Here is a 26,443-nt window from a genome sequence, read left to right on the forward strand (position 1 = left end):
GAAATTCCACTACTTACGATACTGACGCACATTCGCTAACACCGCATTCATAGCATCACACCTATATCCCCGAAGGGGTAGGCATATACAACCACTCCCGTAGGCTATGTTTAAAAGTCCCGTAATAAGGAGCGAGCATATTGCATTGACAGGGCACAAATCCTGGAAACTAAGTGATATCAATTATCTATCAGAACAACCACGGCAGAGCTTAGTAGAAAAATCAGTTTTCAACCTTTCTACAACAATAAAAAATGGGACTTCTACAAATATGCACCAATTTTTGTTCACTTTCGTTCGTCGAGGTATGTGAACGACATAGGTAAGAACCTCAGGCGGTGACAAGAACTTGCGCGCAGACTATAAGCACACAATAAGGAATAATACTACGTTTAGGACGGCGTCTCTCCGCTCCCCACCAGCGTCTGAGCTATGTTTACCTCACCCCCGCTCGGTCTTACTTTAGTTTTCAATCGTATGGCATCAGACGCCACACACACAGATGCGCGTGTACGATAACGTCAATGTGTAGTGTCTGTGTAAAACGAGGTGTTTTGAAGTGTCCGGGGTGTGCTGTAAGCCTTCTTGCTACTTAAATTCGCCTAATAAGCCGAAAGCCAATCACAAACTGTTTAGTCATTCACTTTGTATTCACCTCTGTGGAAAGTTCTAGGGTTCTAACCCTCTGCCGTCAAAAGCTGGCTGCGGTAGTTTGATTTCGCGATATCGTTTACATCGTAATTTGAGCGCGATATCGTAAACTTTCATAATTTATAAAATATTAAGTCTGGTTCGTTTGAGAATTCATTTTATTCGTGGAACTTATGAAGTCATTTACAAAATTACAGTCTTATTTTTGATAATGAAAAGTCTTTGTTCTACGACAAGGTTCCCCGAAATATGTACATGCTTTGAGACCAGGAATAACTTAAGTAACAATGGACTATAATGATGCATATCATTATTTACGGTCACGAGCATTAATATTACACTTTGGTACCATGTCTAATTAACTTTTTTAACAAATTGATCTGTAAGTCTCATTAAATGTCAAATACATTAGCGCGACAGGGTTCTAAAGTGAGTATAATATTGCTCATGAAGGATAATAGGTACAGTGGTAACAGACAATATCTTGGTTTTATGTAATTTGGATACCTATTGAAAATATTTCCCATACCACTGTAATTATGAATCTCTAATATCACATAATTATACGAGACTCTCTCTACAAAGTATACGTATTCACGCAATTATTCAGGGTGTTAGTAAAAACTTCGAGGGATGATTCATACCATGATTCTGAATTGATATGAAGTGGAATTTTCCGTCGCAAAAGTATGGAACTGAAAATAATTCCAAAAACATTTAAAAAGTTATGAATTTGTCGACAGGAAATTTCACTTGATATCAACTCAAAATCATGTTCTGAATTCAAATTCATAAATATATTTATTCAGTAGGTAACATAGTTACACTTTGAATACGTAGGTACGTACAGGTAGCAGTATAAGTACCTACTTATACTGGTGCACTAACATCCTGTATATGATTAACTAAATTTGTCAAAACAACCATGTTGTGTTCTTTCTATTTCTCTACTACATTGTTTGAGGTTTACGCGGTTACTATAATAATGAAAACACAATAAGACTCCCTAGGAGTCTCATATCCCTGATTAGCGCGGCAAGAATCCGGTATTATGTTTTGGCGGCGAGGGTGTGCTGCCGCTAAAGGATGTTTTCGGGGTACCGAACTGAGCATAGTACCCCACTAGCCACAAGTTGGTATTGTGACTAGGGATCGACGATCCAACGGTGTTATGTTGGAAGTTGTATATATGCGTCTTGCTGTATAAACTTCGATACCGCGTTTCACGACTGTTTGAAGACTGCACTAATGAATGTGGCGCCATCTGTTGCATTTGGGCGGAACTAGCTGGCCAACTAGTTGGGTCCGCCACAATGTGTTTTAATTATTTCTCTTCTGTTTTGTATTTACTGGGTGTGCAATAAAGTATTTGTCAAATTCGTAGAGAACATCTACGGGTTGACTCGTAGACACGCGTGGGAAATCTCAAGAGCCTAATTATCACCCACAATATGACGAGGAATACCCCAGTGCCAAGTCATAATGACGTGCAGGTCCCCTGGCAATCCCCTATAGGATATGCTCGATTACAACTCGCACGTTAGAGGGGCCGAACATGAATTGCTGGAAATATTTTGTCAGGCGCAATTGACATTAAGTGTTGTTAGGAAAATTTTCGCAGTTGGACATTGTAAAGTGTAATTTATTGTTGGGGTCTACGTAACGGATGTCTATAAGTCACTTTTGTTTGTTAGCTACAAAACAATACATTTATTTCTGTTCTCCTTTTAAGTAATAAAAAACTATACATAGATGGGTAATGTACCCGGTATTTTGGGAAAATTCCTAATTTAAAAAAAAACTGGTAGATTAAAACCAACTGAATGTCATACAACAATACAATACAACCCTACTACTAACTTTTATTTTTTTTCCTTTTTTTTCTTGTATACACTAACCTTGGACTGATGCAATAAATGATTTAATAATTGTAGATTTAGATATGGCGTACTATTGATCGTTATCCCGTTTAGCAGAATCCGCTTACCTAATTTGAAGATTTGACTAGTCCTTTTTCTTTGACGTGACTTATCATAGATTTACCGAAGATTGCATTAATTACTTGGCCGGAGAAATGGGGAGCGCTGAGAGCTCTCACCCGGTACAAAATTTAAGACAACAGGCCTGAGGGTGCCCAGTATTTGACTAGTCCGGTTTTCTATAAAAGCGACTGCCCGTCTGACCTTCCAACCTTGAAGGGAAAACCACCCTATTACAGGTTAGTTAGGTTACATTATGGCGCACTATTTGTAAAGAACGATATTATGGTTCCCATAGTGGCCAAGCAGCTAAATTCCAGTTGTATTATTCTTGGTCAATAGTCTTTTCATCTCCCTAGCGTTATCCCGTTTTTACAGACTCCACTTACCTAACCTGAAGATTTAACAGGTCCGGTTTTTTGCAGAAGCGACTGCCTGTCTGACCTTCCAACCCGCGAAGGGAAAACCAGCCCAATACAGATTAGGTCACATACCTCCGAAAATGCATTTCTCGGGAATGTGGGTTTCCTCGAGATGTTTTCCTTCACTACTGAGGACGTGATCATTTATGATCCAAACATGAATTCGAAAACAAATTCGTCATTGACTTAGGCATGTGCTGGATCCGAACCTGCGACCTCAACGTGAGAGGCAAGCGTTCTATCAACTGGGCTACCACGGCTCCACAATAGTTGAACAGAGTCTTTTGTAATTATTTATTTTTATTTTGGTGCAATAAACTATATTTGTATTTGTAAGGACGCACCCTGGATGTTTAATTTAAAATCCGCCACATGCTATTATACATTTGACGAGTCTGACCCCGTTACAATAATAGCAATGGGTTTTTGTCATCCAACAATTGGTAGCATAGTCAGGCGTGCAGATCAGCGTTTTTGGGTTCGGCGGAACCCTCTTCTTCCGGCGCAAGTATGTTTATAACGTATCATGATTCTATTTTTTTCGATTCGCACCGGGCTCCTAAGAGCAAGCTGACAAAACACTATCTGCATTAAAAATAGTTATACCTTTTTGTTTAGTTTCTTTGTTTTTTGTACCAAATAGTGATATTACGATCTTCTTCTGTCGTGTGGGTTGTGAGGTGGATTACCAACCCCATCAACCCTGGTGTCAGGGTTACCATTGAGCCGCCAAAGACGCCTGACATGGCTCATGTAACGACAACCAACTTTCATGAGTAAGGAGTAACCGGGAGCAACGGCTTAACGTACCTTCCGAAGCACGGATCATTTTACTTTCGGACAAACAAGTGATCATGTCCTAACCAAACTACGTGATATGTCCCCACCGAGATATGAACCCGGAACCTCCGGATCGAGAGCTTAACGCTCAAACCACTGAACCACAGAGGCCGTTATATATCGTATAGATTGGTCATAGCCAAAGCGTAACACTCCAGTTCACTTTAGTCATAGTAATTAATGTGCTTGACGTTTCGAGTTTGATGTTGAGTGCCGGTCCCTAACTTTCTAGTCGTCTCTTGTAGTCGTTTATCTCGCCAACGCTGTTGTTACATTTTTTTTTATTGAGCTGCGACTAAATAAATCTTGTATCTATATCGTAATATATTACTGTTATTAATAGTGAGACTTTAGCTGCTGAGAAATCTCCAAACAGACGAGGTGTTGTTCTTTATGATGAATGTTGTGTTCACTTGTGGCTTGTGTTGTTGTGGCTTACAGATTAGTACTGTTTTACTTTGTTTAAATATGTGTTTAAATAAATAAATAGCCCAGTTCGGAGAACCCGTGTCTTACGTCGTAGTGACAATCGGACTCTCAACCACTGAATTCGACTTTATGAGTTTGAATTCATGTTTGAATCTTAGATAATCGACATCATGTGCTTTCCAAGATTTGGGCCCGGATGATGGCAATAGGCGCCTTCTGGGACATGGGACTAGGGGTGGTATTAATAAACCAATCTCAGCTTTGAGACTGCCCTCAAGATTATGTCAATGTGACAGTTCTCATATAAAAACAGGGATTTGAGCGTGATCTTGAGGGCAGTCTCAGCTGAGATTAAACTATTAATACCACCTTTAAACATAACTCGCGAGGAGTGGGTGCATATACCATACACCTCTGCCGCCTCGGGGATACAGCCGATGATGCTATGTATTGACTTTGTAACGATGCGAAAAGCAAGACACCCCACAGAAACTCGTCACACATGCGGTCATCGTCTAATTTCGGCCACATAACTGCCCAAATTGTCAGCTGTAATCATTTCAATTATTATGCAAACGTGTGCTCCACTCATACACATGAATAAATTTGTATCAATCGGCCTTGACGTAATTTGTCAAGTTTAATTCTATCGGGACGTGCACAGAGCACGGAGGCATATTGGGCTTTGCTTACTAGAGGTGGCTTTATGAAAACTATTTTTAAAAAGAGCGGGTTGTAGCCTCCAAGACGTTTATAAAATTTGTATCTACACGAAACAAGTTTCATGTTTTGTATTCCTAGTTATCACTCAAGAATTAACTTACATGTACACAAGAAGAATAAGAATAAGAATAAAATAAATTTATTGCCACAAATACAAATATACTTTATTGCACCAAAATAAAAAGAAATAATTACAAAAAGACTAACTGGGTACATGACAAATGGCGGCTATGTACACGTAGTCGATAGTCACTTATTTAGTCGCAGCTCAATAAAAAAATGTAACAACAGCGTTGGCGAGATAAACGACTACAAGAGAAGACTAGAAAGTTAGGGACCGGCACTCAACATCAAACTCGAAATGTCAAGCACTTTAATTACTATGACTAAAGTGAACTGGAGTGTTACTCTTTGGCTATGACTAATCTAATGTCTTGGTTCGCTTGAAATCGCATTGGGGACTGATGAATGCTGCAGAGAATACTATGCCGGTGGCAAAATACTGGGCTGACAAAATCTGACATGTCGACGAAACGATATGAAGATTATTTTATGAACTTCCACCTCTTTGCAAACGAGCCGGGGCAATGTTCCGTGCTCTGTGGAGACGACTGTGCTCTGTAGTACGTCACCGGCGCCGCCTGCTTTTCCTCGCGTCTAATAATTTGGTATTTAGGTCTGTGGGATATTTGATATGTCACACTGATGTCGCTAAGGCCGCGTACGTCCTTTCTCTGTCCGTCAAATTAGGTCAAAGGGTGCAAGGTCTGTTGTTAGCAAACGATTTATTAATAGATATAAGTATTTCGGGAATGTGGTCTATGGAGCGCGCCATTATATTGTGACACTTTTATAAATAACTTATAAAAGAGTCGCTTTATGTGCTACAGTATACTTATTTATAGAAGTGAAAAGAAAAATATTAAATATTATATAAGGTAATATGTTCATCACATTCGCTGAACAGTATACGTTCAAATTCAAAAAACTACAAACGTATGGCGTCAGTAAACGTTGCACTAAATCACTGAATTTGACTTTATGAGTTTGAATCCATGTTTGTGTCGTAGGTAATTGATATCACGTGGTTTCTAGGATTTGGGCCCGGTTAATAGCAATAGGCTTGCTCCCTATTATATGGGAGTTAAACATAGCTGGCGAGAAGCGGGTGTAGAATTACAATTTACACCTCTGTCTACCCCTCCGTGGATACAGGCGCAATGCTAAGTTATCATCATCATCATTATCAGCCGTACGACGCCCACTGCTGGCATAGGCCTCCCCCAAGGATCTCCACGACGATCGGTCCTGCGCTGCCCGCACCCAGCGGCTTCCCGCGACCTTCACCAGATCGTCGGTCCACCTTGTAGCGGGCCTACCCACTCAGCGTCGTCCGACACGTGGCCGCCATTCGAGAACCTTTCCGCCCAGCGGCCATCGGTCTATGCTAAGTTATGCTATGTTAGATTACGAAGTCGGTGTTTTTTTAATTGTTTTTTTAAAGTATGAAAGTTAGTAAAACCATACAAAGGTATTCATTCCCTTGCTCCGCGTATCAGAGGTCAAAGGTGAAAACAGAGTAATAAAATAACAGAGAAATACATTTCTCAAAGAAATGAACTTAATAGAGAAAATGAAACGTACATTTAAGAAGCAATAGAAGTTAGAAGGTTCGCTATAAATAGTTCCACCTTTGTGGGGAAATTGCATTTCAAATACTGAAGCCTTATTATGACAAGTCTTTGGAATTTCTAACATTTTCTACAAAGTGTGGGAGGGAATGTAGATTTCAGAAGTATAATTTTCATTTAAGCAATGAAATATAGTCCCACAACTTTGCTTGACTGCTGACAGTCAGACAGACAGTGACGACTCACGCCAGTAATCTCTAGCGGAGTAGACAGAGCTACAAGTCACCAGAAGATAGCTTGCCACTTGGTATTGGACTCCTAAAATATTGTCTGTTCAGCAGACAACAAAATCAGAAGCCTTTATTTGTAATATTTTATTGAGTAATTTTTTATTTAATTAATTTTTATTGGGATCCAAAAACCACAGTACATTAAGGCTAGACATTAGCAGTAGGTTTAAAAGTTAAAAGTACATTTAAAAGTTAGGGCTAGAATACGATCTATGTAGAGATGTGTTCCTAGCTCAAGAGCGGGTCAATGGGGTTCAATGGGGGGTCAAGATTTTACATTTTTATTTTCATTTTGACATAAACAATTGTAATAAATAATAATTAATTGCAATTATGGTTGCGAAATCAACAAAACACCTAACTTACTGTGTTATGTTCTGACTTATGACTTGCTGGTGTTTTGGGACAATCATGGTATAAGAAGACTAGGTATGCTCAAAACTGACAGCTAGCATTTTCAAAGTTAGCCCAGTCGACGTCAAACGACCCTGTGTTGCCATTTCGTATAAAATAAATTACCCACGTCCAATGTTTTTAATTTACTTAGCAAGGAAATTTTGTACTTTTAATAAAAGATTTACGTACAGCTTTAATGATTTTTGTATACGTGACAAATATTAGCAATTAAATACATTAGTCAGTCGTCGTCATCAGCCCATTAACGTCCCCACTGCTGGGGCACGGGCCTTCCCTATGGATGGATAGGGAGATCGGGCCTTAAACCATCACGCGGGCCCAGTGCGGATTGATGGTTATTAACGACTGCTAATGCAGCCGGGACCAACGGCTTAACGTGCCTTCCGAAGCACGGAGGAGCTCGAGATGAAAACTTTTTTGTGGTCACCCATCCTATGACCGGCCTTTGCGAAAGTTGCTTTACTTCAACAATCGCAGACCGAGCGCGTTAACCGCTGCGCCACCGAGCTCCTCGTTAGTCAGTAATTCACTTAATTTTCAATAATAAAATTCGCGGTAACACTTACGTCATCAATGAGCTAGCAATGGCGGCTTGTCATAGGATTGAGCATACCTGATTATACCATGGGGATAATTATCTTTAAGCCGCATGTTTTTTTTTAATAAATAAGAAGGAAGGTCCTTCATCGACAAAGTCGTAGGCAAGTGCTAGTTATTATGATGGATGACTTTGTAAAAGGTGGGCGTGCCGAATACAAATAGTGGTTGTTATCCTTTTAGGCCGGTTTAAGCTGCGTAATCTCAAGCCATAAAACTGTTTGATCAGATTAGCTTTTAGTGTTTACTTAATAAACATTATGGGGACTACAAATGCCCGATTAGATTAGACCAATCAAAAAAACATGAACTTGGCACATTTTAAAGGTACATGAACTCGCCCGTAATCCGTAATGGGGTAGGCAGAGCCCTGCAGAGATACAAATGATCAGATGACTGTTTGCTCACCACCTTTGCACCTTTGATGCGAAGTCCTAAGATGGATCTGTAGGGCTAACAAATTCAAATTCAAATTCAAATTCAAAAATATCTTTATTCAGTAGGTAACATAGTTACACTTTGAATCGTCAATTTTACATAACGAACGTCTCATCCGCCTAAAACTACTGCAGCTTCTCACAACCTGTATAGCCGGGGAAAAGAAGCTGCAAGAAAAACCTCGGCACAGGGCCCTAGACGTTCTTTAAAAAAATAAAAATAAACATAAAACATAAAATATTGGTATACAATTGAGTAATTTAGCTGCCTAATATCAGTTCTCAGACAGTTAATCCCATGCATTCATATCTTCTAAATAATCACTAACTTTATAATAACCTTTTTTGTAAAGTTTTTGTTTAACTACTGTCTTAAAACAGTTGAAAGGCAAATTCTGAATGTCAATGGGAATCTTATTGTAAAAACGTATACATTGCCCCTTAAAAGATTTAGTAATCTTATGTAATCGACTGACTTGTAAAGCAAGTTTATTTTTGTTCCTGGTATTAACAATGTGCCGATCGCTATTTTTTGCAAATAATCCTATATGTTTTTTTACATATATTAAGTTTTCAAAGATATATTGTGATGCCAAAGTTAAAATATTAATTTCTTTAAATTTATTTCTAAGTGATATCTTGGGTCCCAATTTGTAAATCGTGTTGTGTCTTGTAAATCGAACATGCGCAACGAGATAATATTTTGTCACGGTATTTTTATCGATTCCAACGATGTTATTATGTCGTTTAGTCAATCGGTGCTAATATGTAAACCCAAATAAGTCATGTCGTTCTGTCAAAATACAAACAAAGTCACGTGGCTCGCATGTTACGGAAAAAACAAACATATCGATTTCGACAAAAAATATTGAATCGATCGATAATTCTATCACGTGTTAAGCCCTGCTGGTAAACCTATGGTGACAAAAGTCAGCGATACATGCTTAGATTAATGTACCTATTGACAACGCGCGAAGTGAACACAATGACAAGTGTGTATGTTGCGATGTCGCCGCGGAGTTGTCGCTGATTTCGTGTTTATGGCCTCAGTAGACTCTGGTTGTCATAACCGACGAATTATATCGAGGCCTTTGACCAACAGCCGTTTGACGTCCATCAACGTAGATAGCATTCCTATCGTTTATTGGTCGAAGCGCTCAATATAATTCGCGGCGAGCGCGGCGCGGTTGTCATGCAGACCCGGCAGGTTCATCATATTAGAAAAGACACAATCTCTCTGCCCAGAGCACCAGCCTGATTGTCAGATGACAATGTGATGATGAGGGTGATCGTGGGAAAACTAGATGGGACTTGTACAGCTTCCTGTACAAGTCTCTTCAGACACAACACGAAAATAAATATTTTTAATTGAATGGTTTACTACCAACCCGCAGTGACGCAGCGTGGTAGAGTAGGCTCCTTACCCTGTCCGATTGATTGAGGGGAGGTCTGTGCCAACAGTGGGACGTATATAGGCTGTATATGTTTTATAAACCGTTTACTAACATTTGGATAAGTATATTGTTGTAACTTGAATAAATATTTAAGGAAAATGAGGGGGCTTCTTAAGTTTTTTTCTTTTACTCCAAAACAAAAACCTTTCAGTTTTCCCGTCTCCGACCATGCAAAGGACAAATTAGGTGATTAAGTCAAGTCAAGGGTCCTTGCGTGCGAGGGGGAACAGGAGTCTAATCAGGCTACCCCTTTCATTGATCATGATTTATTGTTCGAGGCGCACGAACACGCCTTTTTTACTTTTAGCTTAACTTTTTGTGGCGCGTAGGCGTAGAATAAGGAATACGGCTCCCCACCACCAGGGTATATGGACCCGAACCAATCCTGCCGATACCTTTCAATCAGTTACGCTCGTGGGTACGGGACCATACCCAGCAACTACACAACGACAGATGGGCACAGCTGCCCACATGCAGACAGTCGAAGGATATCATGCCTATGATATCCAAGAGCTTCACTCGCCGACTGCTTCTTCGCTTAAACCGCAATGACCTCCGAATAGTAGTGGGCAGTACCTATTACGGGTCACTGCCCACTCAACAAGCACCTATTTAACTTAGGAATCACGGACAGCCCACTTTGCAGAGGCTGTCTGGACGCAGAAGAAACTGCCCCCCATGTAATCCTGGATTGCACGGGAGTGTCAGCACATCGGGTAAAAATCCTCAATATGTCTCCACTGGGACCTCCGGATCGTGAGCCCAGCGCTCAACCACTGGACCACGGAGGCCGTTACGAATTTCAGCTGGACAGTACGGAGAACTAACAAAATTTGGGAACACTCAACAGTGCTGCCGCCTACATTTGAGCTTCTAGTTTTAACCTGCTTAACCAAGTAAATACCTTAAAAGATCTGCGGATAAGCATATAAGAAATATTAATGGACAGTTGTTTACGCAACTATGATTAACAGTATAACACATTATTCATTGTAGGTAAACAAGAAAATTGCTATCAAGTTAGCCTGGCCATTTATGTAATGTCACATTATTATCACTGCTGACATTAAGGGTGCACTCATGGTAAACCAGAAACGGCTGACCGCAAGTGGTATATGCGAGTGGTACTCTGTACACCTATATCATCGACTTACAGTGAAAACGCCTTTTTAAAAAGGATTTTCTTCAAATAATCCTCGATATCTTTCAATTATTTCATTCCGGCTAAAACTTTAATAACTGGTATCATATACTCAGGACGACTTCCGTGGTCCAGTGGTTGAGCATTGGACTCACGATCCGGAGGTCCTGGGTGCGATTCCCGGTGGGGACATATCACAAAAAATACTTTATGGTTTGTTTGATTAGGACATTACAGGCTGATCACCTGATTATCTGAAAGTGAGATTATCCGTGCTTCGGAAGGCACGTTAAGCCGTTGGTCCCGGTTACTACTTACTTATGTAAGTAAGTAGTCGTTACATGAGCCATGTCAGGGGCCTTTGGCAGCTCAATAGCGATCCTGACACCAGGGTTGATGAGGTTGGTACTCCACCTCACAACCCACACGATAGAAGAAGTCATACTCCGGACATTCTATACAAAAATCTCTTTCTTATCGTATGCCATGTGTGTGTGTGCTCCATCTTACTTCAATTAGACTAAAGCACTTAAAACCGAGAGGGGGTGAGGTAGATTTACCTGTTGACGCCCGGTATGAATTGGTGCGGGGCGGAAAGTTACCGTTCTATACGTCATCATCACCAGCCCATTGACGTCCCCACTGCTGGGGCACGGGCCTTCCCTGCACGGGCACGGGATGGATAGGAGGATCGGGCCTTAATCCACCACGCGGGCCCAGTGCGAATTGGTGGTTATTAACGACTGCTAATGCAGCCGGGACCAACGGCTTAACGTGCCTTCCGAAGCACGGAGGAGCTCGAGATGAAAACTTTTTTGTGGTCACCCATCCTATGACCGGCCTTTGCGAAAGTTGCTTAACTTCAACAATCGCAGACCGAGCGCGTTTACCGCTGCGTCACCGAGCTCCTCGTTCTACGTATTTCTCTTTATTCTATGCTGATGGGAAGAACCACCCTTCTTTGTAATGACGGTGGCAATATCAAGTGAGACTTGACATGCCAATGAAAGGATTCGCCATCATGCGTGAGAAGATTTTGGAGATGGCGCAAGAGAAACCCAGTAACTAAAGGTCTCCATCCGAAATTATACAACCATATAGTCGGTATTCTACAGACTGGACTTCGGGGAGTGTGCCCGCGATCTACACGAGCTCATTCCACCATCCCTCTTTTATCTTCGGACTTCCATACGGGTTCCATTCCTATTTGGAGGATATCCCAATTGTTCGCACAAAGCGCTTCGCACCATCCGTCCTTATGCGCACTGCTAAGGAGTGGAATTCTCTGCCGTCTTCTGTATTTCCGAATGCATATAACCCGGGTGCTTTCAAGGCCAGAGTGAACAGGCACCTTCTGGGCAAGCTTGCTCCATCTTAGGCCTCGTCGATGTCGTCGTCGTTTTAAAAATCTCTATACAATTGTCATATTTTTAATTTCACTTATAAAACCCTTAAGGTAACAACCACATACGTAGCAAAATGTGTGGCATAACTTAACGCCTTTTAACACTTATAATGTAATTACTGCTATGCACATATTCAGTTTAATTGAATGAAGTATTAAGGTAATGAACAAGCCATATTGAGGGTTAAGTTAAAAAAACAAGGTTACTTAAGGCATGCGGGGTCAGAAATAATTGTTTATAAAGGTGAGCATAATTCATATACAACAACTAGTCAAATCAGTTACTTTTTATCAAACGTTAAAACACGAAATTACTATGAAATTTATATGAAAAAGCAGACGTGAACACAAAAACGTGATAAAATGTCGGATTTATTATTGCGTTTTCCTTGATTAAAATTCAAAAATAAGCTAATTATAAAGATTTTTTTTTTTTGGCAATTTTATATCTGCCTTTATTTAGTAATCAGAATTTCATAATTTATCTTTGACCTAGGAAACTACCCAATTCGTATAAGTTTACATACGCACATAAACTCACGCCCGTAACCCCTAATGGGGTAGGCAAAGCCACAAGTAATCAAAGACGACTTGCAGCCACTGATACAAAGTACTAAGATGGATGAACCTTATGGTGACAAGGGATCAGCCTATCGCCATAAAAAGAAGGAGAAAGAAGGTTGAAGGTTGGTTGGTTGTGGTTTGTAGAAGTTTATCGTTTGTTTATCGGAAAGAAGCAACAACATTTAAAAAAATATGTTTTAGGCATATCTTCTGAATACCTATAACCCTGACCTTCCCAATAAGAACTGTTATTAAGTTGCCTTATTTTAGTAACCAAAAGCAAATTATAACTTAATAATTAATTAGTTAGAATATTCCAGAGTTATGATCAGTAATTCCTATTAATAGCTAAGTTCATATTAATAACATTATAAACATTATAGTATAGATTTAACGAGAAAACAGTTCATATCTAAGGTTCCCGTCAGTGTCAAGTTATCAAGGATAATTTAGATTTATAACTAGCGTTTATTATGCTCAGAAAGTATTATTGAATTGTTTTGTTTATTTCTTATTTTTATTGCAAAAATCACTGTGTGATCCCTAGTTTGGTTAGGACATTACAGGCTGATCACCTGATTGTCCGAAAGTAAGATAATCCGTGCTTCGGAAGGCACGTTAACCCGTTGGTCCCGCTCACTACCCTACTGATGTAAGTATGTAGTCATTATATGAGTCATGTCAGGGTCCTTTGGCGGCTCAATAATAACCCTGACAACAGGGTTGATGAGGTTGGTATTCCACCTCACAACCCACACGATAAGAAGATTGATTGAGATTTCATTCGAAGATTCCATCATTTGTTTATAATTAAAACAGAGGCTTTTCAATACCAACATAACATATCATCACGTCTGTATCCCACAAGCCGTGGTAGCCCAGTTGGTAGAACGCTTTCCTCTCACTTTGAGGCCGCTGGTTCGAAACCAGCACAGGCCTAAACCAATGATTGTCGAATTTGTTTTCGAATTCATGTTTGGATCATAAATGAAACCCACATTCCCGATAAATTCATTTTCGGAGGTATGTGACCTAACCTGTATTGGGCTGGTTTTCCCTTCGCGGGTTGGAAGGTAAGACAGGCTGTCGCTTCTGTAAAAAACCGGACCTGTCAAATCTTCCGGTTAGGAAAGTGGATCCTGTGGAAAACTGGATAATGCTAGGGAGATGATGACGTCTGTATCCGAAAAGGGGTAGGCAGAGGTGTTTATAATACACTCACTCCTCACCAACTATGTCTCATGTATTTTTTAATTATTATTCTTCTGCCTCCAACGTGACCGGGTGTTTCAAACAAAGTTTGGCTTCGCCAGTCACATTCGAGCGCACGAGAGAAGAGACTGAGGTCGCTGTTGTCGGATACTACAAGGAGGACTATACTATATATACTACTATATACATACACACTACACTACTATATACTACTATATATGTATATATATATATATATATATATATATATATATATATATATATATATTAATAGGTAACCCAATATTTGTCTCACAAAAATGTAGTCATTGTAATGCAGCCATTTCAAGGACATACCAATCATATCACTGAGGTAATTAAGTGTTAACAAGTATTGTGTTCTGTTTACACAGGTGGATGAACTCTTGCAGTATAAGAATTTGTTATCGCTATATTAGCCGTTTTAGTACTTATGGCAAAGGGATATAATTCAAGATGAACACTATAATTACTAGGTTATCCCTGGTTTAATCCAGTAGAAAAGTGAGACGGATCAGTGGACCATTTCTCACCACTAGGAAGACCAAACACAGAAGAAATCAAAGCAGCTAAATTTCCATGATGACAGATTACTGTATTGAGCAGGATACATAAAAAGAAAAAAAACCCTGGTTTTATAAAACTGACAATGCGACAATATAGTCAAAATGTGACAAATTAGTCGCATTTTGGCACAATTTGGCAATCTGACGTGTTTCTGTTTAATAGAATTGACAGGAAGAAAATGAACAAATAATTAAAACGCAAAATAACGGGTTCTTACCGCGTTTAAAGCAGGGATATGAGACTCCAGATATTTCGACACTGTTGCAAGTGCCATGATCACAACAAAACAATGTATGTACAAATAAGTCGAATTGTCGTACAATTATACATATTTCTATTTAATGTATTGCGTGAATATCTTGACAATTCTGATTTATTCAACATAGGCGATTACCCATGTAGACAGTCCCTTATGATTGGGACATGATCCCCTATTGGTATTGGAACTGAATGCATTCAATGTTTGTTATTTACTTCTAATCTGTCCAAAACAGGTAACAGACTCGAAAACTCTCCTAAAACACAGATGTAAAAAATGCACTTCTGAACAGACAACAGTTTAAATAAGACATTGTAAAGTTACATTGTATAATTTAGTATCATTTATAGTAATTTACAGCCATGTACCATAATACAATGTTACTAAGAGAATTCATTGTGATGAGAGTAACAAACAAAAATTGTCTATTAACAGCAATGCATCATGCTCTGAAACAGATGTGATGTCATTGTGGAATAAACAATAAAATGTATGTTGTATTGTTTTAAATAAAATACCAAGTGTGGATACAAGCTGTTTACTACGGCCCTTTCCACCCTCATAGAGATTATGGGTGTGATAATGTATAATGAGTTTGTTGTTCTTCTTCATCAAATAGCATTATTTTTATTGCTCTAATACCTTATAATAGATAAATAAAAAATGCAAAAACTGAAAATGTATTATGAAAAAAATATGTTCTAAAAGAAAATAATAGGGTACCTAGTTTCTAACTAGTCAAATTAGTTACTTTTTACTAAACGTTTTTACGAAATTACTATGGAATTTGTATGAAAATGCAACCTGTGTTATCATAGAAAAACGTTATAAAATGTCGCAATTATTATTACATTTTTCTTTATTAAAATTGATAAATAAGTTAAATAGAAAAAAGAAAATGTTTTTTGTCCTCTTTAGATCTGTCTTTATTTAATAATTAGAATTTCATAATTTATCTTTGACCTAGGACACTACCCAATTGTGTGAAATTCTTACCTACAAACTAAAAACAAAGTAGGTGGGTACATCTAATAAGAAGACAACTATTTTAATTCAATAGTTAGGTATGAAACATAGTGATGTCCTAAGAGTTCCTACATACTATCTCCTTCTTTTTCTATTTTTCTCATAAACATTAGATTGAACTGTAATACCTAGTCAGAGTCGGGTCGGGAGAATGGCAATATGCAAATATAGATTGGGGGATGCCTTCGCAGATGGGCACAGAGATACCTACCTAGATGCAACTGCCGAATAATGGAATTTGCTCTTTATAAATAAAAGTATTATATCTGTATTTATAGCTAATAAAAAAGGACCTACCTAATATGTAGTAGTCAAAAGATAGTAGGTATATTTTTAAATGTGGTAAAAAGTACTTTTTTAACTTGTTTATCTATCCCCTTGGGGAAAGGATAAAAGGTACACTCAATTGATACAGTGAAACATTTATAAAGTATGGTAGGACACATTGATGCCTGCCCCTTTTAGTGTTGTGTATGAAACACCCATTATACCCAAAGCATACACATAGGTACCAACATTCAAGCCAATATGAGTCATAGTAGGCTTACTCAGTAATTCCAAGCAATCTCTACTTCATCTACATTATGCTATGAGGATTATGTGTAATTATTATGCTTGTTTATAGATACAAGCTAAGATTACATTAATTTTATGCTATCACACCCCAGTGTGCTATTAAAACTGATGAATTCTGTAGAAATTGGCTGCAAATCATTTCACTTTCCACTTTTTAATATTCTATTGGTGTTTAAAAATGTTTTTTTAAGTTTTTGTAATTTCATGTGTAAAGTTATTTAAGAAGATTTTTTTTTAATATACTATACCTACTTAGTAACCACAGATTTCTTTTAATGTCTGAAAGTTATATGTTTTTGCTTTCTTGAAAGTTAAGATGTTTGTTTGTTGTCAAATGTTATAGTTTGGATTATTTTAGAATAGAAATTCAATCAGGTTGAAAGAAACTAATTAGCTGAATATAGCACACACAAGTAACAATGCAGACACTAGTTTTATTGTAAATGTCCAATTGAAAAACAACTTCGATGCAAGTGAGTCAGCTCTGTTTTCATGTAAAGTGGATTACATTACTGCACCATGAAAGGCGTGTAAACATTTATAGCCACAATTAAGCATAGAAATAAAGTTTCTTTTGTATAGACGTAATCTGCCTGCCTATAAACAATAAACGCATTCGGCACAGCGAATCATTTACATTTTACGTGTTTTCTTTTGCTATAAACTTAACGATAAATTCTCGCTCACTCATGACGTTTTCCGAGTGAAAGATCAGAATTTCAGTAGAAAGCATAAGTAGAATGTTCGCACTTACCTCGCCACTTCGAGCCGCCGGGGAGTTTTCTTCGATCTCGTATATAATATGTGGCAAACCGGCTTCGCCGAGCAAGGAGAATCCAAATCCCAAATTGTCACTACGATTCAGGACCACTAGTCTTTCGTCAGCCATATTCAGTGCACAGCAGCATTGAACAGCATCCTTCGAAGGATTTCACTAGTATCACTTTAAAACCACATGAGGGACTACGGTTAACGATTATTACTCAATTAAAATATCGAAAATATTCATAATTACAACGCACGAAAAGCAAGCGCACCCAACCAAAGCGAAGACAGGCACAGACAAAAAATAATTGATTGATTGAGTGAATGAAAACTGTAGTATTGAATGGAAAGAATGAGTCAGAGTGAAAGGTGCGATTATGGTGCGATCACATACTCGTCAATGAATAGAAAGTATGATAATATTGCTACTACGTGCTAATAGATGGCGTTGTCGAATTGTGTGAATGGGAGGCTCCCTATGCTAAATAGTTCAATAATTTATCAACAGATGACGCTTTCAGCAGTCGCGCTTGTGCAGCGGTGAATTAACATTATCATTTAGTATAAGCGAGATAGCTATATACATTTTTGACGTTTAGTTGCTCTGTCTACGACGTTTATAACAGCCGATTTAGAACATTAAAAACGATTTGACTTTTTTTTTTAGTAACCTTGACAGTTCTGTCATTAGTGTCATTGACCTGGTATAGAGTGTCGGAGAACGTTGTGTAACTGCAAGATTTACTAAAAGAAACAAAAACAAGGGACTCCGTTAGGCTTAAATATCAGTCAAAATGTACGTCGTATCGCAACTTGTTAAAGAAACTATTCCTAATTATTTGGCTGGCTTGCCTATTCCTGATTCCATCGGTGGCTGGTTTCGACTTGGAGGTAAAAATCAGTTTTATGTATCTTAATTACCTCTAAACTTTTCCTTATTACGTGTAAACTTCCCCGAACTCTAGATTTTCTTTAATATATTATGTTCATAAAATTATCTTTACTACTTTAAGCCAATTTAAGTTGTATGGTGAAGAAACAAGGGTTATTTATCTTTACCGCGTGTCTTATTTAATAATTCACTCGTAAACGCTACGAATAAATAATACGTAAACGTACCTGCAGACTATGTTCAATGACATACTTTCATTAATTTGTTTGTACCTTGTACCTGCTACTCTATCTAATTATCTTGTTGAAATCTAATATAATCTTATCTAAACTCAGAGAATAGTACTATAAATATACTAGCCTAAATAAATAGAAGAGAAATATATTTGATAAAGTGCTATGGGTGGTATTTCTGTGGTAGAGGATATGTTCTTATCATACATTATCAAAATTTATCAATGTTGTGATGAAATAACAAAAGTTATGAAGAAGAAAGACATATGAAATAAGAGATTACTTAGCAATATTCAACAATTTTGTGAACTCCCTGCCTGCTGACTTATCACGGGGCCCAGAAGTATTGTATACACTGTACAGAAGTATTGTTCCTATATTGTATACATAATGGCCCCGATTCCTGCAGACACCTCCTAATTTTACTTTAAGTTATACCTGACATTTTCTTATCCACCGAAAAGGAAAGGGACGGATGATTGACAGCTCTTAATTTTAGGAAGAATGAGTAAATGAATGAATAACCTGGGCGAATCAAAAAGGTTTCTCACTGGTATGCAAACTGTTTGACGTGTGCTGTCAACATAATTCTGTCGGGTCATTGGCCAATGTAAAATTTTTAGACGGTTGTTTTAGATTGTGCTTAAAATTGACGTGTTCCATAAATTTTATGCACGTCGATTACCCATCCCTTTCCTTTTCGACGGATAAGAAAATGACAGATATAACTTAAAATAAAATTAGATGGTGTTTACAGGAATTAGCACCATTGTATACTTTAATAAACAGATTCATATTTCTATTGATTATTGTATGACGCAAATTAATAAGTATCAAATATGTGTTAAATAGTATACACATATACTGTATTATACACTGTGTGTTATACACAACATGACGTCTCTAGTGCCTTCATTATCTCACTGATCCAATAAAAATACATAACAATAAAAATATCCAAATGGATGAGTTTTAAACATGTAGATATTTTGTATCCTTACTCTGGAAATGAGTAGCATATTCAATTGTCATCTTTCTTTAAATACTGTTGTTGCAGAAAATCTTTAACCCTTTCACGGGCGGAGACCATGGGTCATTGATGGTTCATAATAGATAGTATTACACCTTAGAATTGGAACGTCATTAGACATTCTGTCCTTGAAAGTGTTAATAAAGTATGATTAATAAAACCGGATTTTATAACCAATTTCAAAAAAGGAGCGGGTTGTACGTTCCATTGTATGTAGGTATTTAAAAAAAAAAGTAAAAATGAAAACTTTCGGAAAAGTTTTGGGAAGTGAAATTTTGAGTCTGTTTAATCAATGATTCCAGTTCGCGACTGGCTGGCCCTGATACCCCCGACAGCGGTCATTGGCGGCGTGTCGTACTACTCGTACCTGACGATCAAGAAGGCTCGCGAGAACGGCACCGTCAACCCGAGCATCAGGAAGGACATCCCCAAGGTCGTGGACTTTGTGGACATCGAGGATATTACTGAGAAAGCCTCCTTCTGTCGGTGTTGGAGGAGTAAAAATGTGAGTTACTTATCCTCTGTATTCTATGACTTTTTAAGGTCTCCACATAGCAGGTAGCACGAACGTTCTGGCGGCAGGATTTTTTGGACTCTGCCACTTACACCCATATTCTAAGCACTCGCACCATCCTCTACACTGTCCTCAGTTGAAGCGACCTTAAGGAAGACTTCGAAGTCAGCTCAAAATCGATATTCTTAGACTTAGCGCCTCAACCTTATCTTAAGTTTACTCTAGTGAGGCAAAAAGTCATTATTTTCGTATTACTTTGTTAGCAGTATGATATGCTCGACTCTAATAAGTAAAGTCCTCAAATAGAGAACGGAAATGTCAACTTAAAATAACAAAAAGCTTCGAGTTAACATAACATCATAGAATAATGGTGTTAGAGACCCTGTTGTCGATGTGTTTATCAGGTCTTTGCATACTTTTGGAAACCAGTTGCATTTGCAATAATACGCAAATAAGTTTTCTTGCTAATTAATCAGTGAATAAATTATTTTTGCACTAAATATAGACGATGGATTATGAAATGAGTTGGGTTATACGGTATCGAGGTAGACCACCAGCCCGATGGTCGGATGACATTGTGAGGTACGCCCTAAACAGTGCATGAGACTTGCAGAGGACCGGAAAGGATGGCGTGAAAGAGAGGAGGTCTATACCCAGTGGGATACAGGCTGAATAGATAGATAGTAGAAAATATAGCGATACTCCAATATTTTTGTTTGTGCGAATAAAATAATAGGTAAAAATGTACATTATATAACAAATGATTAGGTACCTACTTACATCGGTAGTAATTTTGTAGTCGTTACGTCATGACATCGAACCATGCCCTTGAGTTGTTGTCGTAAGCATTATATCAAAACTAAGCGCTGTTATCGCAATGTTTCTTATTTTGTCTCTTATCACAATGGCAAAACAACGATTATGCGTCTATTTCTCACCACGCTACGCGTGTATTCCCCTGCTGGCCTTAAAACCAGTGATGTGCTTTGTTCCCGGTAATGTACCCACTTGGGAAACATTACACGCGGGAGTAAAAAGGAGCAAAAGTTATGTGAACAGAGCTTTACTACCTAGCCTTTAGGCAGATAGCAGAGTACCTACAAGAAGAAACAATAGGCTAGTTTAAACTAGAAAAATCAGTTACTCTTTGCTAAACGTCAAAACACGAAATTACTATGGAATTTGTATGAAAAGCGCACTGTGACGTTATAGAAAAACGTGATATAATGTCGGACTTATTATTACGATTTTCTTGATTAAAATTCATAAATAAGTTAAATAAATAAAAAAAAGTTTTTCGGTTGTTTTAGATCTGCCTTTATTTAGTAATCAGAATTTCACAATTTATCTTAACCTAGTACACGACTCCTTTTGAAAAGTGTCCTTTCAATTAAAGAGTTTTTACTACAGGAATATTCCGACTTCAGGAATATTCCGGGATATTACTGCATATAACGCCTTTGGCTATTTATCATCCCTAGCATATAATTATAGTGAAAACGATTCAGGGACTGTGGTGCCCATTCCCACAATAGTTATTTCAGGAATGAGCGTTGATAATTTGTTTCCGTAAGGTTCATCAAATACCCCGATCTCACAGGTTTGGTAGAGGCACTGTTACCGCCTACGAATGGCACCAATGAATTGACATTCCAGAAATGAATCAAATTGGATCTCAAAATATTCTTGTGTTAGTAGTAATCACGTGTTAAAATTCGGTTGTTAGCTACCTGCCTGCTTGCCGGAGATATCTCGCTAGCGGATCAAATTGAGCGCCATAAAAACATGTAACAGTAACTCAAAATGACTAAGCAAAAAACATGACGATGCGAATTGCTGTGCGAATTGCGTTTGCACTGTTACTGCCATATTGTGTACAGAAACTATAGTACTAAAATCCTCATAGAACCTCATATAACATCAGGTGAATTAGGATAGTTTCCAACTAGTCAAATCAGTTACTTTTTACTAAACGTCAAAACACGAAATTACTATGGAATTTGTATGAAAAAGCACACTGTTAAGTCAAAGAAAAACGTGATAAAATTTGGGACTTATTATTACGTTTTTCTTGATTAAAAATCATAAATAAGTTAAATAGGAAAAAGAAATGTTTTTCGTTACTTTTCGATCTGTCTATACGTTCGTTCTACCAATGGACTGTACTTTTTTACAGTGGCTATAAGTTCTATTCACGATTCCATTCATTACGTTGTGGCACGTAACATGAAAGTACGTTAATTACATTACATTGTAATCAATTATTCTGTCCTCATTCGTCTTGTTAGTATGTCAAGGTCGCTAGTTGGATTCCCAGAGTAGTTATATTTCTGTTTAAACGCATTTTATGTCTTCTAATGATCAGTGGGTCTGAATATCGGAATAAATACTCTATACAAAAATCGCATTCTTACCGTGTTGAAAGGTCAGACAGGCAATCTCGTGTGTAAAAAACCGGACCTGTCAAATCTTTAGGTCAGGGGGGTTAAAATGTCCACATCGAAGCAATTCATCTAAGAAAGCAACATTGCAATTTGACATTTGTGCATTTTGTTTGTCAGTACTATTCAGAGGCGGAGGACAGGAGTCCTAGTATGGCTTTGTAATAGACTACTCTGGGCGCCATCCCACTTGCGTCAGACAGAGTACTGCGGGGCGGAAGGCAAGAGGGAAACCACTGCCCTATTTTTTCCTAAAAAAGTAGCATGGAAAATTCTGCACCGACAAGAGCGTGGCTCTTAAATTGATGATGATGATGACATCTGTGCATATAAAAGTAAGTGCGCAATGCAAACAAATGTCAAATAGCAAATTGCTTTCTTAGATGAATTGCTTCGATGTGGCCATTTTAACCCCCAGGTAAGCCTACTCTGTGGGAAACGGGATAATGCTAGGGAGATGATGATGACCACGTGCCACCTAACGCGTAAGTGCGAGTGAGACACACTTCGCACTCTCTCTCTCTCTTCTCTCTCTCTCTCTCTCTCTCTCTCTCTCGCTTACTATTTAGTGGCTTACAGCAGTTTAAAACTAAAGTAGATAGATAAATAATTTATTTCATAATAATAATAATAAAAATAAGGTCACAATAGTACCTGTTGTTATGTCCACTACAGGTGTCATACCACACCAAATACATACCTCTTTAAGCACGCTATCCTTGCCGCCACTCTCTTATGCCTTAATGCAAAAAGCTGTTATATTAAATACCTGCAGAATTGTTAGAAAATTTTTACAAACCGACATTCAACCTCCAAATTTACAGATTCAGCCAAATATACCTATCGCTACTCCAACAGACGTCGACCACACTTTGACAGAACCAGACATTGAAACTGAAATACACTTGGCCTAGGCCCGTGTATTTCATTAGTACACCAATATTTCTTAAAAATATTGAGAATCTTAAAGATAAATAATAATAATAATAATAATAATAAAAGAAGTTTATTCAACCACAAATATTTTACAAAATTGCTTAAACCTAATTACATGTAACACATTATCAGTTGTGGCCGAAAAGGAGGAGCCTCAGCATTGCTGCTGCTTTTCAGTCACCCCCTGTATAACCAACTGAGTCGCTACACTGGACGCCGCGAGAACATTTTACCAAAACAAAAACACTATTGAAATATTTGGTCTACAGTCACACACGCATACAATACAAATCAGCTACAATACACACCACATACAAAATGTTTAACACGCCAGGTATGTATGTGGGCTGCAGCAGCGCAAAACGGTCATAGCTCAGCGCAAGTATTTGCCCTTTCGTGCAATTCGCTGATTTTCAGCTACAACCCGGATAGAGGAAAAGTATGATCCAGAGGGGGTGAGGTGCCGATACGAAGGGTGCGGGGCGCAGAGTTACCGTTCTATACGTAGTATTATTCTTTATTCTATACCGATAAAGTAGCTGTAATTTGTACTTACCATTGTGGGTTCGAAGTGTGTTAAGAAAAATATTAACTGTCATAGAAATCTATGGAGACCAGTGTTGTCGCCTGTCGCCGGCAGTTGTGGTCGGATGCTGTCGCCGATATGATACTCCTAACCACAATTTAGGCATCCCCAAAAAAGCCCCATAAAATCACCCACTGCAAAGCAAACTTCTCTTGACATCTCTTGTTTCCCTCTTCTATCTTCTACGTGATTAATTACTCTTTTTTTAAAATTATTTGCCCTTTTTTCTATTACAGTGGCCGTACTGCGACGGTGCGCACGGGCAACACAACAAGGACACGGGCGACAATGTCGGTCCCATCGTCGTCAGGCACAAGGAGAAGAAGTAAACGACGCACGCGCCGATAACATCGCTATACGGAGCACTTGCTATGACGGCTGGTACTTTCTGCTGCCCTGGTACTATGTCGGGTGGTACGGGTCATTTTGGTACAGTCACGCGGCCTACGCGTAATTCTGGTACTGTCATGCGGCCTACGCGTAATTCTGGTACTGTCATGCGGCCTATCCGTAATTTTGGTACTATTACGCGGTCCACGTGTAATTTTGGTACGTATGTGTATATTATAGTATAGTAGGTACTTTATGTAACTATAACTATTTAAATGCACTATAAGAACTGTTGTTAAGTACTACTCCAGTCGGTACCAACCAAATCAGTCGAAATCTAAATTGTGAGAAGCGGATTATTATTACCAAGTCTTCTTTTATTATTCAGGGGTGGTGAAATCGGTCATTGACCTTACAATCTATACACGATAGAAAATTGAATAACTACCAATTAAATAACTAACATAAGACGATACTAACTTTGAAGCAGTGGGAAGCATTTCTTGCCAAGAACAATTATAATTATTAAGTTCTTAATTGTAATTAATAAGAACCTACTTAATGCCATACCGGCCCGACTCCGGTCAAATAGCGATGTTGTTTACAGAATCGGCACCCGGTACAGTGATATTGCATGTGATCTATCACTATAGAATAAAAGTTAATTACTTTTTTTGTAAAAAAAATCAGTATCTTTTGATACGTAATTTACTTAACGATGCAATTTTTTAAGCTCAATTTTTTCAAGCAATTTTTAAAGGTAAAATGTGATTGAAACATGTTCACATTTGTCTGCATTTTCAGTTTTTGAAACGTTTATTTTTTAACTTACTATTATATTTTAACTCAACTTGTATGATTTTAAATTGATCAAATCAATTTTATTTCTTAACTTTTACCATAGATAAGCATAATAATATAATCATGGATTGTTATTTCAAAACTTGTTATAAATAAAATAAAAGAGCTTAAAATAATAAAACCTTATTTTATTGACTTAATCGACATTCGATTTCCACATTGGACTTAGTGAAATAATACTATTTTAACATACATAGATAAAACACAAACATTCATACACCTAATCACAGTCTTCACTTAAATAAACCTAAATTCATGCAATAAACTTATTTATTTATATTATGTTGAAATCATAAATGCGGGCTTAGCACCGTAAGCGCGCGACTCTTTCTCACCTCGACATACGTCACCCGTCGCTCTCTCACAGTACTGCACAGAAAGTGACAGATGATCTCTGTCGCGGCGAGAAAGAGTGGCGTGCTTACGGTGCTAAGCCCGCTAAAATTATAAAAATCATATTAGTGTTGTACTACAACTGGGCTTTCCTATGCTTCTATCCTTTTCTTCCATTTAGATCCGCCATTTGCTAGAACGAGATAGAGGGAGTGCGACCGCCCGAAACACTATTTCTGTAAAACAGTCACATAAACTCTCTTTATTTTTCACTTTCTTTCCACCGTCTGCAATTGGAATACCATTGTATTTAAGTTTATATCTAATACAAACTGGACTTAAAAAAAGAACGGAAAACAACAATGAAACAGTAGGAGTAGGGCCCTGTCCTGGGAGGTTTTCTGGCCACGTCTTTCCCTCAGCGATACAGCTTCCGATGTGGTAGTAGTTTTTCAGCTAGTTACATAATATGTATTTAAATTTTGAAAAAAAAAGCGTAAGGCAATTTTGAAGAATAAATATTTTTGATTTGTTTTTTAATTTTGATTGCGCCGTATGCTGTCGCGTTATCCTGCTCAAGCAAATGACGCTTTTGACTCTTTGAGTGATATTAAAGGATAGAAGTAGTGGAAATTGTGGTTCAATGGATTCAATCCTTAAACTTAACTTCAATCACTTCAGTATAGCTATATACTATAATCTATCATATTCGGACACTGACATCTATGGTTTTACATAAAATATAATAGTATTGTTTATAAAAAAATGTGTTAATATCCTTAATATAAATACATACATTTATAGTTTATTATTTTTATAGATTGTTTTCATTTACGGTAAATGCTGTGTACGCTAGTAATTGGCAAGCATAATACCAAGTTATT

The 26,443-nt window shown here is 37.9% G+C and overlaps 2 protein-coding genes across 2 annotated transcripts in view; one reads left to right on the forward strand and one right to left on the reverse strand.

Moving 5' to 3' along the window:
• LOC126369339 (PH and SEC7 domain-containing protein-like) overlaps positions 1-17,773 on the reverse strand; it is a gene marked incomplete at its 3' end in the record, with an annotated part of 68,116 nt that extends 50,343 nt beyond the window's left edge. The window contains 1 exon segment of the mRNA XM_050013689.1: positions 17,393-17,773. Coding sequence (XP_049869646.1) covers positions 17,393-17,527 — 135 coding nt within the window.
• A 314-nt stretch (positions 17,774-18,087) lies between these two features.
• Positions 18,088-25,051, forward strand: LOC126369347 (CDGSH iron-sulfur domain-containing protein 2 homolog). The gene is made up of 3 exons (XM_050013701.1): positions 18,088-18,294; positions 19,861-20,063; positions 24,272-25,051. The coding sequence occupies exons 1-3, from the start codon at positions 18,198-18,200 to the stop codon at positions 24,362-24,364; spliced, it is 393 nt and encodes a 130-aa protein (XP_049869658.1). The 5' UTR covers positions 18,088-18,197; the 3' UTR covers positions 24,365-25,051.
• The last annotated feature ends 1,392 nt before the right edge of the window (positions 25,052-26,443 follow it).

Source organism: Pectinophora gossypiella, chromosome 9, assembly GCF_024362695.1.
Source record: "Pectinophora gossypiella chromosome 9, ilPecGoss1.1, whole genome shotgun sequence".
Classification (NCBI taxonomy): Eukaryota; Metazoa; Arthropoda; class Insecta; order Lepidoptera; family Gelechiidae; genus Pectinophora; species Pectinophora gossypiella.

Bases quoted from the DNA above. Each gene is read 5' to 3' on its own strand.
- LOC126369347 (XM_050013701.1), top strand. From the start codon at position 18,198: ATGTACGTCGTATCGCAACTTGTTAAAGAAACTATTCCTAATTATTTG. The intron at 18,295-19,860 runs GTAAAAATCAGT...CAATGATTCCAG, and splicing joins TGGCTGGTTTCGACTTGGAG to TTCGCGACTGGCTGGCCCTG. The intron at 20,064-24,271 runs GTGAGTTACTTA...TTTCTATTACAG, and splicing joins GGTGTTGGAGGAGTAAAAAT to TGGCCGTACTGCGACGGTGC.